Genomic DNA, 12,685 nt, shown 5'->3' with positions numbered 1-12,685 from the left:
GCATCAATGTAAAAAGCTAAAAAGAAACAACGACAAGCTAGTCCTTTGTCGGGTTTTCAGACACAAATGCTTGCTTACTTTCTCAGAGTTTAAAAAAAAGGGGGGGATTACTCATGCTACAGAAAGAGAGCAAAAGGGCTTTTTGATATTCGTTCTTTTTATTAGTTAAAACGTTAGTAGAACAATGCATTCATAAATATGGAAATTAAAAAATTGCTTTTTCATAAAGAAGCCCGTGAAAGAGAGACTTCTTTGCCTAACGGAAGATTACAGATTTAATCTGTCTCTTTCTGGAGATAACAAGGAGGGTTCGGTAAATATTGACATGTTTACCTTCTTCACAGTTCTCTCCTTTGTATCCCGAGTTACAAGCGCAAGAGCCCATGATGCAAATCCCACGACCCCCACACTGCGGGTCAATGCACTGGGTAGTCGGCACGTCACACTCGGTGCCCTTCCAGCCGCTGAAGCACAGGCAGCGCCCCTTGGAGTACTGCCCGTTGCCGCTACAGAGAACCGGACAGGCTGCTGTGAAACAACACAAGACAGAGAGATCAACAGTCACGCTCTCCATCGACGCACGAGCGGCTGTGCGCCTCTCCCACCCCACTCTCCGTCTGATGCACGCCCACGGCTGACTCTACTCAACCGGCTTAGGAAAGGGGATCTGACTCGCCTACCTCTTGAACAATCCGGACCCAGGAACCCTGGGAAACAATGGCAAGTTCCAGAGACACACTCCCCGTTGCCGTGACAATTTCGGGGGCATTCCACCACAGACTCTGAAGAGAGACAGAGGGAGCATGTGTGAGACGCCCGTCTCGCTCAGAAGTGGTCACTCTGTTCATTTTAGCTAGGCGTTGAAGCAGTTATGGACAGCTAACCCCATGGTCCCCCCCAAATCGATTCGTTTATGTAAAATAATCTGCATAAGTCAGTGATGCCTCAAATGCAGATTTTTAAGAAGTGTTCTCTTGGGGTGCTTTTAGTCCCCACAGTAATTTAAAGTGCTTTTATTTTGAAAAAAAAAACAACCCCCCCCCCACAAAAAAATCCCCAGAGTTTTAAGGGCTTGCTGTCTAGTCACCAACGAGCAATTCAAAATGTGTTCATTTGTTTATTATCCTAGACATCGCTCAAGTTTGTTAACATCGATTTAGTTTTCTATTCAGCACAGAGCCTAGGCGGTAGGTGGAAAAGGATACTTTGAAGAAGGCCCCGTACCTATAACAATTGTGTTAAAAGAAACCTGCTCTGGATTTTTCCCATCATTATAAAAAGCCAGATGCCAGATGCCAGAATCCAAGTACTGGATAAAGCCAGCTTCGTGCAGGCTGACAGATCTCGCCTGGCGCCCGGCTCTCTCAGATTCCACCAGGTTCCGCTGCTCTCTCGCGATTAGCCTGCTGCCGTCCAGGAGCTCCACAAAGTCATACTGGGGACGAGGGCACGGGAAACAGGGTTAGTAGCCAGAAATGGTACACACATTGGTACTTCAAGCTGGCCCCTTTCACAAATAAACATGGTGTTAGAAAGACCTTCCTGATGGACAGGTCCAAGTGAGGAAGCCTTCTCTGAGTGAAATTTATAGGGATAAAGACCACCTTTTGGATCTCCTTGTGATCGAACTGAAATGATAATGTTCTTCCTTTTTGGGGAGTTACATCTTCCAAGTTTATTCCGTTCTCCTGACGATGAGTTTGGAAAATTAAGGCAGTTTGGGGATATAACCGAAATCTATGAGGTTTTACTCAGACCATGAATGGTTTAGGAACTACTCCCACTTCATGCTTACTTATAGCAATTACTGTTGCTTAAAGGCCCCTGGGATTATTCTTAACCCTGGAAGCAGCTCTTTGGGCAAGGCATTCACAGTTGCTCTTAGGGACTCTACCTGGGAAGCGGAACAGCTGGTCTATGAACTTAGGTGTACCCTGCTGTCGAGCTGGGGTCTCTTCCACCACAGGACTGCACTTCTCTCCTGGGATCCTAATGTAACCATGCAGGCTCTCATGGGATTTTACATAAATACGGTTAGGTTAAACCTTCCCAGTGAAGACTTTAACATCCCTGATTAAAGTCAGTGAACTGGTTTGGCGGGGTGGAGAAACAACCATGGGCAGAGTTAGGGTGCGTGGCTGCCATCCTTGAGCTGCATTTTCTTTTTACAATTGATTATAAATATACTGGTCATTCAGAGTTGAGCTGGAGGTTTGAAACTAAAACGGGACTGACAACAAAGTCCTGTAAACAAATGCCAGTGAATCTGGAAGACACCGAAGATCCCCCAACAGTGGCTTCAATAAACTCATTAGTTATTAGCGTGTTAATAAAGTACAGTGACCCTCTTGTCCAGTTTCATTTTAAGTTTGAGACATATTTAATGTAAAAATCTCACAAGTATATGTAGATGTAGACCATGCACATAAGGTCATAATTCTAATATTATATATATGCATCATTAGTACCTTATGATGTGACTGATTCATGCACAAATTATCATAATTATAATACTTCTATATGTGCATCACTAGTACCTTATGATATGATTAATACTTTGATGGAACAGCCATATAAGGAAAACATTATTATACTACTTTTTAAATCAAATCAATTAAAAATCAGATTAGTTACTTGAGTTTCAGGGAATTATGTTTAAATAGGTTGTCACTGTGCAGACCATAGGCTTCTACAGTCACAATAAAGGGATCTAGTATGTGACTCAGCTTGTGACTTATTCAAATCATGATCTAAATAAAGGCATTTTCTTCTTTGGGTAGTAATATACAAAACGTATGCAAAATATATGCTAACTTCATTAGCCCTCAAATTTTTTTTTCAGTTTTTAAGGACGGAAATAATGACATCTCTGGCTATTTACGAAAACTTCTCGGAAATCCCATCTCCTGAGTAGAGGAGAAGCAAGCTTAATTTTGAAGGGTGTCTCCATCTCAAATAATAAGTCCTGTCCATTTACTCGTTGAATTTAAAGATTTTTTTATTATCAGGGCAAAGCAGGAGGGAGAAGGTTCTTTCTGTGGCCCAATACAGATAATTTCAACATTAGAGACAGTAACTGAGAACGTAAAAAGGCAGAAATTTGGGGTAGAAACTTGGGGTTTTAGGTAGTCTCTCCAGTCCACAGACAATTGCTGCTGCCAACCCAGTGACAGCATTTGTACCATGCCTGAACACTGATAGAGCACTGGAGGGGTGGGGACCATGGTGGTGCTAAGAAGTACCTGATGGTTTCAAACCCCAGCTCTAGGCTTTTGTAATGACATTTCAGAGGTGAGATGCTATTTAAAACACCTGAAGAAAATTACCTTCTTTAAAGTATAATCACTGCCACCCAGAATGACCGCATTGTGTAGCTTGCCCTTCAGGTATAACAGGGTTAGTCTGAGCTTTGATCTGGAACTGTATACGGATTGATTTTTGTGAGGAGGGTTCTTAAGGACTTAGGCCACAGTCAGTATAAAGTCCCTTGAACTAACGCTTCAGTCTCAGTCTCTGATCAGCCATCATGACAAGGACATCTATATACTACGAGAATTTCACTAATTTTGGTACTACTTCAGCTCCCTTTAAGAAGTGCTCCTCAACCTTCCTAACACCATGATCCTTTAATATAGTTCCTCAGGTTGTGGTGACACCCAACCACGTAATTTTTGTTGCTACTACTTCATAAGTGTTAATTTTGCTACTGTTATGAATCATAATGTAATATCTGATATACAGGATATCTGCAATGCAAATCCCCAAAGTCATGACCCACTAGCAGAGAACCATTGCTTTAAGGGAAATTTTCTTGTAATATTATCTTATTCTTAAAGCTATTACCTAATTGGGGTGTATGTGTGTGTGTGTGTGTGTGTGTGTGTGTGTGACACACACAAATGTTATGTTTCTTTTTTCAGTGGTTTCCTATTAAATCAGCCACGTAAAAACTAAAAAAAGATTTTTCCTGGTATCTCTTGGTAGTTTACTTCTGAAAAGACAAGATAATCTAATCATCCGTTTAATGCCCTCTCTGTTATTAAATTGATGGGCACTGAGTCATCGAACACTTGACTATGTCCTTCCATTATTTGTATGGTTTTGAGCGTTGCTTTATACCCCCTGATGGCCTTTAACTGCCCAAACTTTTGCTTCACGGCCTCGCAAGTGTTAGGATAGTAAGTGTAGGCCAGCATGCTCAGCCTTTAAAAAACTGACTCCCTTCAAGTGTCTGATGGTCATTCAGTCCTGCTGTATATCACCAGAATACAGAGAGGTGATGTGTTTTAGAAGTCTTCCTAGTCAACTCTCTCATGTTACCAACAGACACTGAGTCCTGAGTGAATTAAATTACTTGTACCAGGTTATGTATGATATAAGGCATCCGATCAAAAAGTGGTAGGTGTTTAGAACTCGGGTTTCTGCCTCCTTTTCTGACACAGGCTTCAGGCGAACTCATTAATATGCCTTAGAGCCATAGAGCACAGAATTGCTTCCTTAGACTTCCAACTGTCTAGGAGAATAAATCGGCCATCCGGGAGAAGACAGTCAATTGGTTCCTTGGCAACGATCAAATGGGCAGTTGTAGAAAGGGTCATGAAGACTTTGACTTTCAAAACTCAAGTGGCTATGCTGAGGGGCTGGCCGATCTTAATTATTTCAGGTTGATTTATTTAATACTCCCCAGGAACAGAGAAATGTTCAATTTGGGCTGCTTTATAGCATATTTCATGTTTAAACACTGAACTCAAACAGCTGTTTGCTCTGCTGATCTTGAATAAACCAGAGGAAGGAACTCTAATAACCAAGGCTTAAGAAAAAGCGTACCCTACACAGACATATATACACAAGGGTACTACGGCAGAGAAGAAGGGAAGAAGGACGGATGTCATGGGGGATGGACTGACAGAATGATACAATTATACGGAAACAACTGCCGTCTGTTTTCCTAATTCTATGTGTTACGCATCTACTGCAAAAGTCTTAAGCAAGCTTTTGAAGTGCGCAGTACAACACACATGGTTTACAACAGCCCCGGCTGGCCTGGAACTTTCTACAGAGAACAGGCTGGAGTTGAATTCTATTGGCCATCTCTGTAGCCTCTGTCTGCCTTGTGCGTGGATGCCCACGTCTGGGTCGAGCACCCATGTTTCACCTCAGATTATCTGTAGATGACTTTAGGTGGCACATTTATAAGTGTGCTTGACATTAAGAGGATTCTTCCTTGAACTGGAGAAAAAGAATTGCATTTCAGACGTGGCTTCAGTGGAGAGAAGTTTCTGTATCTCTCTGGACCATTCATTCACGTAGATACAATATGTCTGGGCTGACTGGAGCTCGACAACTTTCATTTCATACCTATCTCCGTGGAAATGGGATGGACATTCTGATTGGAATTTCACTGAATCTCTAACTGGCTTTTGGTAAAATTATCATTTTTACAACATCAATTCACCCAGACCATGAACTTGGGGATGGCTTTCCATTTTTTCAGTGTCTTCCTCTCTCTTCTCCCTGCCTCACAAGGTTTAAAGTCAGCATCACACTGGGGTAAAATTTAAAGCTTAACACTGGATACCTGTACATCACGCCAAGTGTTTAGGATATACTGTAACATATTAGTCAAAAATTCCATAAAATTCCATAGGTGCTTTAGAAGGCATGGTGAGAACTTCATTACTTTTTACAAGATGTGATTCCTTTACTAGTATTTGGCCAATTTTTTTCCTCATAATTTATAACATAGGATTATAGAAAATAATCACAGAATATATAGTTTGTACCAAAATCTTGGTCGTTCTTTCATAAATAATAAAAAAAACAATATGGAATTTCACAAGGAAATAGTTATGATAAAATATGTGAAGCTCATCTAAGTATTAATTAACTAGCTGGTACATTTTAAAATTTCTTTTTCAATTTTATAGGAGATAATAAACTAAAATAGTTTAACTTAGACATTATGGGGCCTTCTTTTTTCTCCCGATGATAGAGATTGGAACTCCGTGTCTCTTTTACTATATCTCCTCCCCTTATAAGCCTATTTTTAATAATAAAACTACAATGTCCAAACGATATAAACTGGATATGCGTGACTCTGTGTTATAGACTTTTTTTTTTTTTTGTGGTAGTTGAGATTGAGCCTAGGGTACAAGGACTTAAAGATCAGAACTTTAGTAGGCAAGTACTCTACTAGTGAGTCATCTCCTGGCCTACTTTTTAACTCTGAAATTCATCTCACTTAGCTGCCCAGGCTAGCCTTGAACTTATGAATTGCCTGTCTCAGCCTTAGAGTAACTGTGACTGCAGGTCTGTGTAGTTAGGTCCCGGCTCTTCTGTGGACATTTCAGCCGTGGGAATTTATAGTGGGGGTGTTTTCGTACAACCAACTGACTTCAAAGTGCTGTGGCTCCATAGTCTGAGGAACATGGTGATGCCACCATGACTGGTTGTCTGGGAGCACGCTGCCATTCACGCCACACGTCCTTGTTTTCACAGAGGAACTGTGGCTAATTGTCACGCTTCTTGTGCTTGCATTTCCAGATTTTCCTCACTAAAAATAAATCTGACACAAATCTCAAGACCCGCTTTAACCAAATCAACAGATTAAACATGGTCTTAAGTAGGCATCTTGGTTACAAAGCGTATAAAACCGTCTGAAATTACAACAGAGACTTGGAGGTTGCACAGTGTGCTAGATACCCATCCAGCTGATGCTCTACCCTCATTAAATTCCTCCGACATGTGCAGCCATTTCAGCCAATCATTAGCAACACAAAGCAAGCCCTTATTCCTACTAACGATTCAGACATCTTGAACAAGCTCAAGCTGCCCACGAGCTTCTGTTGCAAAATATCCAGTTAGGTGCTATGGCTTCACCCAACAGTTGAGTTTCAGAGATAAGAGTAACATTTTGAAATTCAAAGTAGGAGCCTGCATCTCTCTTATTGATGGCAATCCTCCGCACTCACCTGAGTATGGGAAGGCGGTAAGCCCTTCCGGCCGTACACTCCGATCAATGCATCCTTCTGAAGAGAGATGTTGAACTTAAGAAACTGAGGCTGATCAATAAACAGCTGCGATCTCCAGAAGATCCCGGGGGGAACCTCTTGGATTGCTCTCCGGCCAATATCAAGTTCTCCGGAATCTATGGTGTTATTTTCATGTGTAAATCCACCTAATTTTCCTGAATGTGAGAGACCCGGCGATGGAGAAGAAAACATTAAAATAACACGGCTTCTTTTCAGAGAGTTATTTTTCCTCATTGTTCAGGAATTCTTCTGCTATGAGAGATACTCTCTCGCTTGTCTTCAGTGTAAAAACTTTATTATTATTATTATTTTGTGCAAGGTGTTGTTACACTAATTCTTATGTAATATTCTATAAGGCATGGAAGTCAAAATCCTCCGACTTCCCCCAAAGTATGCTGATCACTGAAGCTGTTTCCACACCGACAGTGTATTTGAAACGTAAATGTCTTATAAATTATATGTCTTGTTATTATTTCTTGGGGGAGATTCGGTCTGCTGTTTTATCGACTGCTCTATCCAAACCGTAATACTGATGAGTGTGAATTAAGGCAGAATGGATTCTAGAGATTTTTAAGCCAATCTTTAATCAACCAATCAATGTGACTGACTCATGCAGCCCTCTTTGCATCATACATAGGAGGGACGGGAAGAAAAAACACATGTCAACAAAAGAAGTACAGGTAGGATAGGGCTTCCCATTTCTTGACCCACCCCTCCCCAAAGACTTTCAGTCCTCTGGAAACACAAACCTGCTCTCCCTGAACTGTTATCTGATTCTAGAAAACAGATCCAAGGTTTTTTTTGGGGCGGCGGCGGTGGTGTTTCCTCTTTGCCCCTGGTCCCTTCTTAGCTACTCTCCCCGAAACAGGAGGGGTTGTTACAGTTTATTGCAAGGGAAAGCAAAAGAGAGGGTCCACAGACGCTGAAGAGACAGAAGGCAAATTATCCTCCATCAAATGCAACCCTTTTAACGTGATAACAAAGTTGACTTAACTCATTTTTTTTCCTCTCTCTTTTTTTCCATTAAACTGGAAATAGCCCCCAGAGAACTTGTTAATTCAAAATTTTTAAGATTTAATCTCAAATCCGAGAATTATATCTTATCCTAAAGAGAGGAGAGAGCCTTCTATCTGTGAAGCACTGTTAATTTAATATCGCTTTCATTTTATTAAGGGTCTGCTAGGGACAGAGCACTGACATCATAATAAAGAATACGAATCAAAGAGCAGTGTCTTAGAAACCATTAACTACACGGCTAACCTACATTCCTTCCCTAACATCAGCTTAGCCTTCAACAAGCTGATCTCACGGCCCAGGACACAATCTATACAAACGGTCGAACTAGGCAACAACCTAAAGGCCATCCTACTGGACTATGAAGGACAGATTAAGTGTGAAGGCTAATCCTGGCTGCCATCTTGAATAGGTCTGCAGTCAGCTAGAAGGCAGGTTATGAGGCTCACCTGGAAAGAATTTTCCTGATTACCTTTTCCAAAATGGGGGAACCACTCTAAATGCGGTTGACATCTTTCTGTAGCACCCTGGACATTTTTTCTTTTCTAAAGCTTTTTTTTTGCCCTGTTTGCTTGCTCTCTTACCAGTAGGTTCATCTGCTCTGTTGCTGCTGCCGCCACGGCTGGGGTTATATTCCTTCCCTAATGTCAGAACCCAGCTTCTTTTGGGCTTCTTATGTAGACTGAAGACCAGTGGCTCTCCAGCTTTCTGGTGCAAGATTGGAACTGCTGAGGTACTGGGTTCTCAGCTTCTCCAGTGTGATTGCTGAACCAACCTGAGTGTTTTGTGTGAGTCAGTCCATATGACCTTTTAATATATGTTCATTCTGTTGGTTTGGAGAACCACGACCAGGACAAGATATCTGAGTTAGAATAAATATCCCAATTTTTAAAAATTATATGGAGAGGGGAATGTGTTCTGATGTACATGAAGGAGAAGCCCTTGAATTTAACAGCCTGGGTTTGAATCATGGCCATGTCAGAGGCTTGATGAACCTTCTAGAAAATAGGGACAGCCACATGACCACTGAACTACTACGAGGTTTAGACTAGTGCTCAGTTCCATGGCCCTTGTACAAATGAATGAGAAGTAATGTTGGAAGAGGAAAACAGTATCTACATCTACAGCCAAGAATATGCTGTTTCTACCTGTACAGTTGGGCTTTCTAAATTTGTAAATAGTTTCCGGTTTCATTTGATCAACAAGTATTACCATCCTTTTCTTGAGGATGCATATATTTAGCATTAGGTAGGCTATTTCCAGAACAGTCTAAAAACTTGAAGGCTTGAAAAATTACACAATGGTATAATTATATAAATGATCCTGCAATACACAGATGTTCTTAAGTTTCTCCCTCCCCCTCCCTCCCCCGATCACCACCTTCCCCCTCCCTCAGAGAAACAGGAGTCAATGTGACTAGGAAGAATTCTCCATAGTCAGAGATGGGTATGGTACACACAAGCTGACTGCTGAGAGGGTGCAGAGCAATTCACAACCGATTCAATTAGATGGGTAAACTTGAGCTTTGGGGAAGAGTATATCTCTAGTAAGTGTCAGGGTTAGTTTTTACCTGGGCTACTGGATCGGACAGAGGCACATACACCATCAGCTGCCAAGAACGGTTCTATCTAAACGGAGCCCCACTAGAGATTCGAGCAAGGTGAAGGTGAAATGAGGTCACTGTCTGAGAGCATTAACGTGCTGAGAACATTCAGGAAGCCTGGAGGTGGTGGAGGTGGTGGGGGATGGGAAACGGCCATAACAGCCCCAGGTCTGATACAGGATGCTTAATAAAACATCAGTCCATAATTCTCTATAGTCACTTCTCGTCCCTAATCTTCGCAGCTAATAACCCTCAAACCAGTTTGGCATAATAAAACACTATAAGGGAATATCAGCTGTGATTTTTATATACGGACACTCAGATCTTGGGCTGTGCCCAGCTCATGTGACATTACCTTATAATGTTACACACTGAACAAAAGCAAAATTAGAATGCACGGTTAAAGGGAGTAAGGGTAGGACTGTCTCTGCTCTGAAACTGTTTTGCTTCTTACTTTGACAGAGACTTTGCTTTAATCAATGATGCCTTTAAACACCTGACAGTCTTTCTCCTGTAAGGAGCATCTGCCCAGGACCTGTGTTTGCACAGTGAATTAGCACTGGTTTAGGCTCTGGGCACAGCAGAGGACACACAGAGCTGACAGGTATAGGGTAGAAGGTTATGATCAACTTCTTGGAGACAAAAACCTCACTGTGTATCTCGAGCTGGCCAGAGCTCACAGAGATCTGCCTGTCTCTGGGTCCTGAGCTCTGGGATTAAAGGTGTGATCTATGTATTTTTGTTTTGAATAATAACCTTTATAAGTAAAAGTTTATTATTTTTTGAGAAAAAGCCATATAGCATTCTTTGCTGCAATTTGTCATAAATTGCTAGTAAGTTTACATTCGGACTGACTTCCACATAAAGTATGTATGTATGTACGCATGCATGCATATATGTATACATGCTTGCATGCATGTATGCTGGGGATTGAACCTATGACCTTGCACATGGTGGGTCCTTTAATTCTCCACCACTGAGGTATATAAGCCAGGTCTCATTTTGCTGTTATTTTTGAGACTTTTTGTGTGAGTTGCCTCGGCAGTTCTGTGCAGCTTAGACAGGGCTTGTTCTGGGGATCCCCTGGCCCCAGCTTCGAGGACAGGTGGGGTGGTTGGCACACAGCATCAGCCTGGGTTGCAACATTTATGACCCTGAAGACAGCTTCTGCCTCCCCCCACCCCCAATAAAATCTGCTATGTACACACCCTACTAAACATGGGTAAAGCTCACATCTGGGCTCCTATGTGCAGATACTACTTCCCTAACACTGCCAGCATACTTTACAGTTATTTACAGCCATCTCTTCTGCTGCTTTTAAAGCTTACGCAGGCAGCTCTACTTTGTGGTGACAGCCCCCATCTGACGCTGATGGAAGTAAATGTTAGCAATTTTATGAGTATACCCATGCTTTGGGAGCTGGCAAGTATAAACTAGTATCAATCCACAAATTGTTTTCCCTAATATTTCATCTTTGCCCAAGTAAATTGACTCTGAGAACCACAATTTTTGAGTTCTGGCTTCTCTGGCTTAAAGGTGTCCCTGTCTCCAAGTATCTTAGTGTGTAGGTATTTCTGGCTTCTTGCTTTCTCTATTTGCTGACTTTAAGGGCTTAAATCCTATTCACTGAAATAATGAGAGGCCACTGCCTCTCAAGATATTGTACCAATTAACTCAATTAGGCCTATAGTTCCTGTGAGGGTTGCCTTCTTTTCAGGAAGAGGGTTCTCTTCTTTGTAAACAGAACCCAAACCAAAATAAAACAACATACCCACAGCCCCCATGCCCCTGTCAAAGTTGACCAAATGTGTCTCACCGAACAGTCACAGATGTGATGATGTTTCAGCATCCAAAATGAGAACGGCCAGTCATGTCATAATGATACAGAAATCTTCGAAGACAGGCACTCTCGTCAAAGTGTTTTAGACCTGGGGTCTTCCAGTAGTGACAGTCATGACCCTGGGCCACTATGAAATGCATTTTGGCATTTGTCCTCATTTTCTGGGATGGGAGTCTTAAGACCTTTAGAATCCCTGAAGTGACAGTTTCTTTGTATGCATCTGGGTTCACTTGGGGTTGAGTGAAGTCCATAGGAGGCTTCAAGGGTGGGGCTAAACTAACTCAGGGTTAGAGTTTATTTTCCAGTCTCAACTTATAGCCACCATGAGTTAGTTACACATGGCCACGGTTTAATTGGTTGTGTCTATGTTATGGGACCTTCATAATAATCCAAAATGACGGGACCAGAGGGCTTCACGATAGCTGAGCACCCAGGGACTCTAAGAGGTGACTGTGCCTCGTCCCTCCCCTTGACCTATGAGTCCCTCCATTGTGTCCTGCGAGGGCCTTTGCAACAGGCTCGTAAATGTGTTTTCCTGCATCCCGTAAGTCAGGCTGGCAAATGAGTCAAACTAAAAGAGGGTGCATGGGGACCTCAGTGTGTGGGTGAGTGGACAGATGCACAGACAGACAACCTTGGCTTTGTGATTGTCATCGGAATTGGGAGGGACAGTCCTGGGGACTGAACTCTGCCAAGGTCAGCTCCTCCATCCACGAAGACGGAGGACTGACTATAAGTAGAGGTGAGCAGAGGACTCCCTTGTGTCGTTTCCATGGCAACCTGCAGAGTGGAGGACTTGTCACACGTTGACAGTCACGGGTTTTCTGTTTATTGCTCTACCATGAGAACACCATTTAGACTAAACAGCAAGGAAAGGGGTCACAGTTAGACAACTGACTTCTAGAACTTCAACAACCTTCCTGTGCATAACTTCCTACAGCAGTGTGTCTCACATTCCTAACACCTTGTGCACAGCTATATATTACGGTATAAAGCTTCCTTATGTTGAACAAAGGCAAACTTCAGGTATTTTGTTTCTTCTTTGCTCAAGACACAATAAACCCAAGGGAAGCCTTGCTGGCTCACTTTTCTAGGTTCCTCCGTCAAGGGTAAAGCGAGATTCGAAATAGAGTGCTGTGGGCTACTGGCACTTTTGACATTAGATATACCAACAAGGGAGGGTGCTAATTCTCAGTC

The 12,685-nt window shown here is 42.3% G+C and overlaps 1 protein-coding gene across 8 annotated transcripts in view; it reads right to left on the bottom strand.

Annotated features, from left to right (window-relative positions):
* Positions 1 to 12,685, bottom strand: part of TENM3 (teneurin transmembrane protein 3) — a gene marked incomplete at its 5' end in the record, with an annotated part of 418,659 nt that overhangs the window by 101,654 nt on the left and 304,320 nt on the right. For all 8 annotated transcript variants that reach the window (XM_080928307.1, XM_080928306.1, XM_080928309.1 and 5 more), the window contains 4 exons: positions 334 to 528; positions 681 to 782; positions 1,225 to 1,435; positions 6,972 to 7,186. In XM_080928307.1, coding sequence (XP_080784433.1) covers positions 334 to 528; positions 681 to 782; positions 1,225 to 1,435; positions 6,972 to 7,186 — 723 coding nt within the window. The remainder of the gene's footprint in view (positions 1 to 333; positions 529 to 680; positions 783 to 1,224; positions 1,436 to 6,971; positions 7,187 to 12,685) is intronic.

This window comes from Micromys minutus (assembly GCF_963924665.1).
Source record: "Micromys minutus genome assembly, chromosome: 14".
NCBI lineage: Eukaryota > Metazoa > Chordata > Mammalia > Rodentia > Muridae > Micromys > Micromys minutus.
The sequence above is the reverse complement of the archived record's forward strand: the minus strand, read 5'-3'. Positions and strand labels throughout refer to the sequence as shown.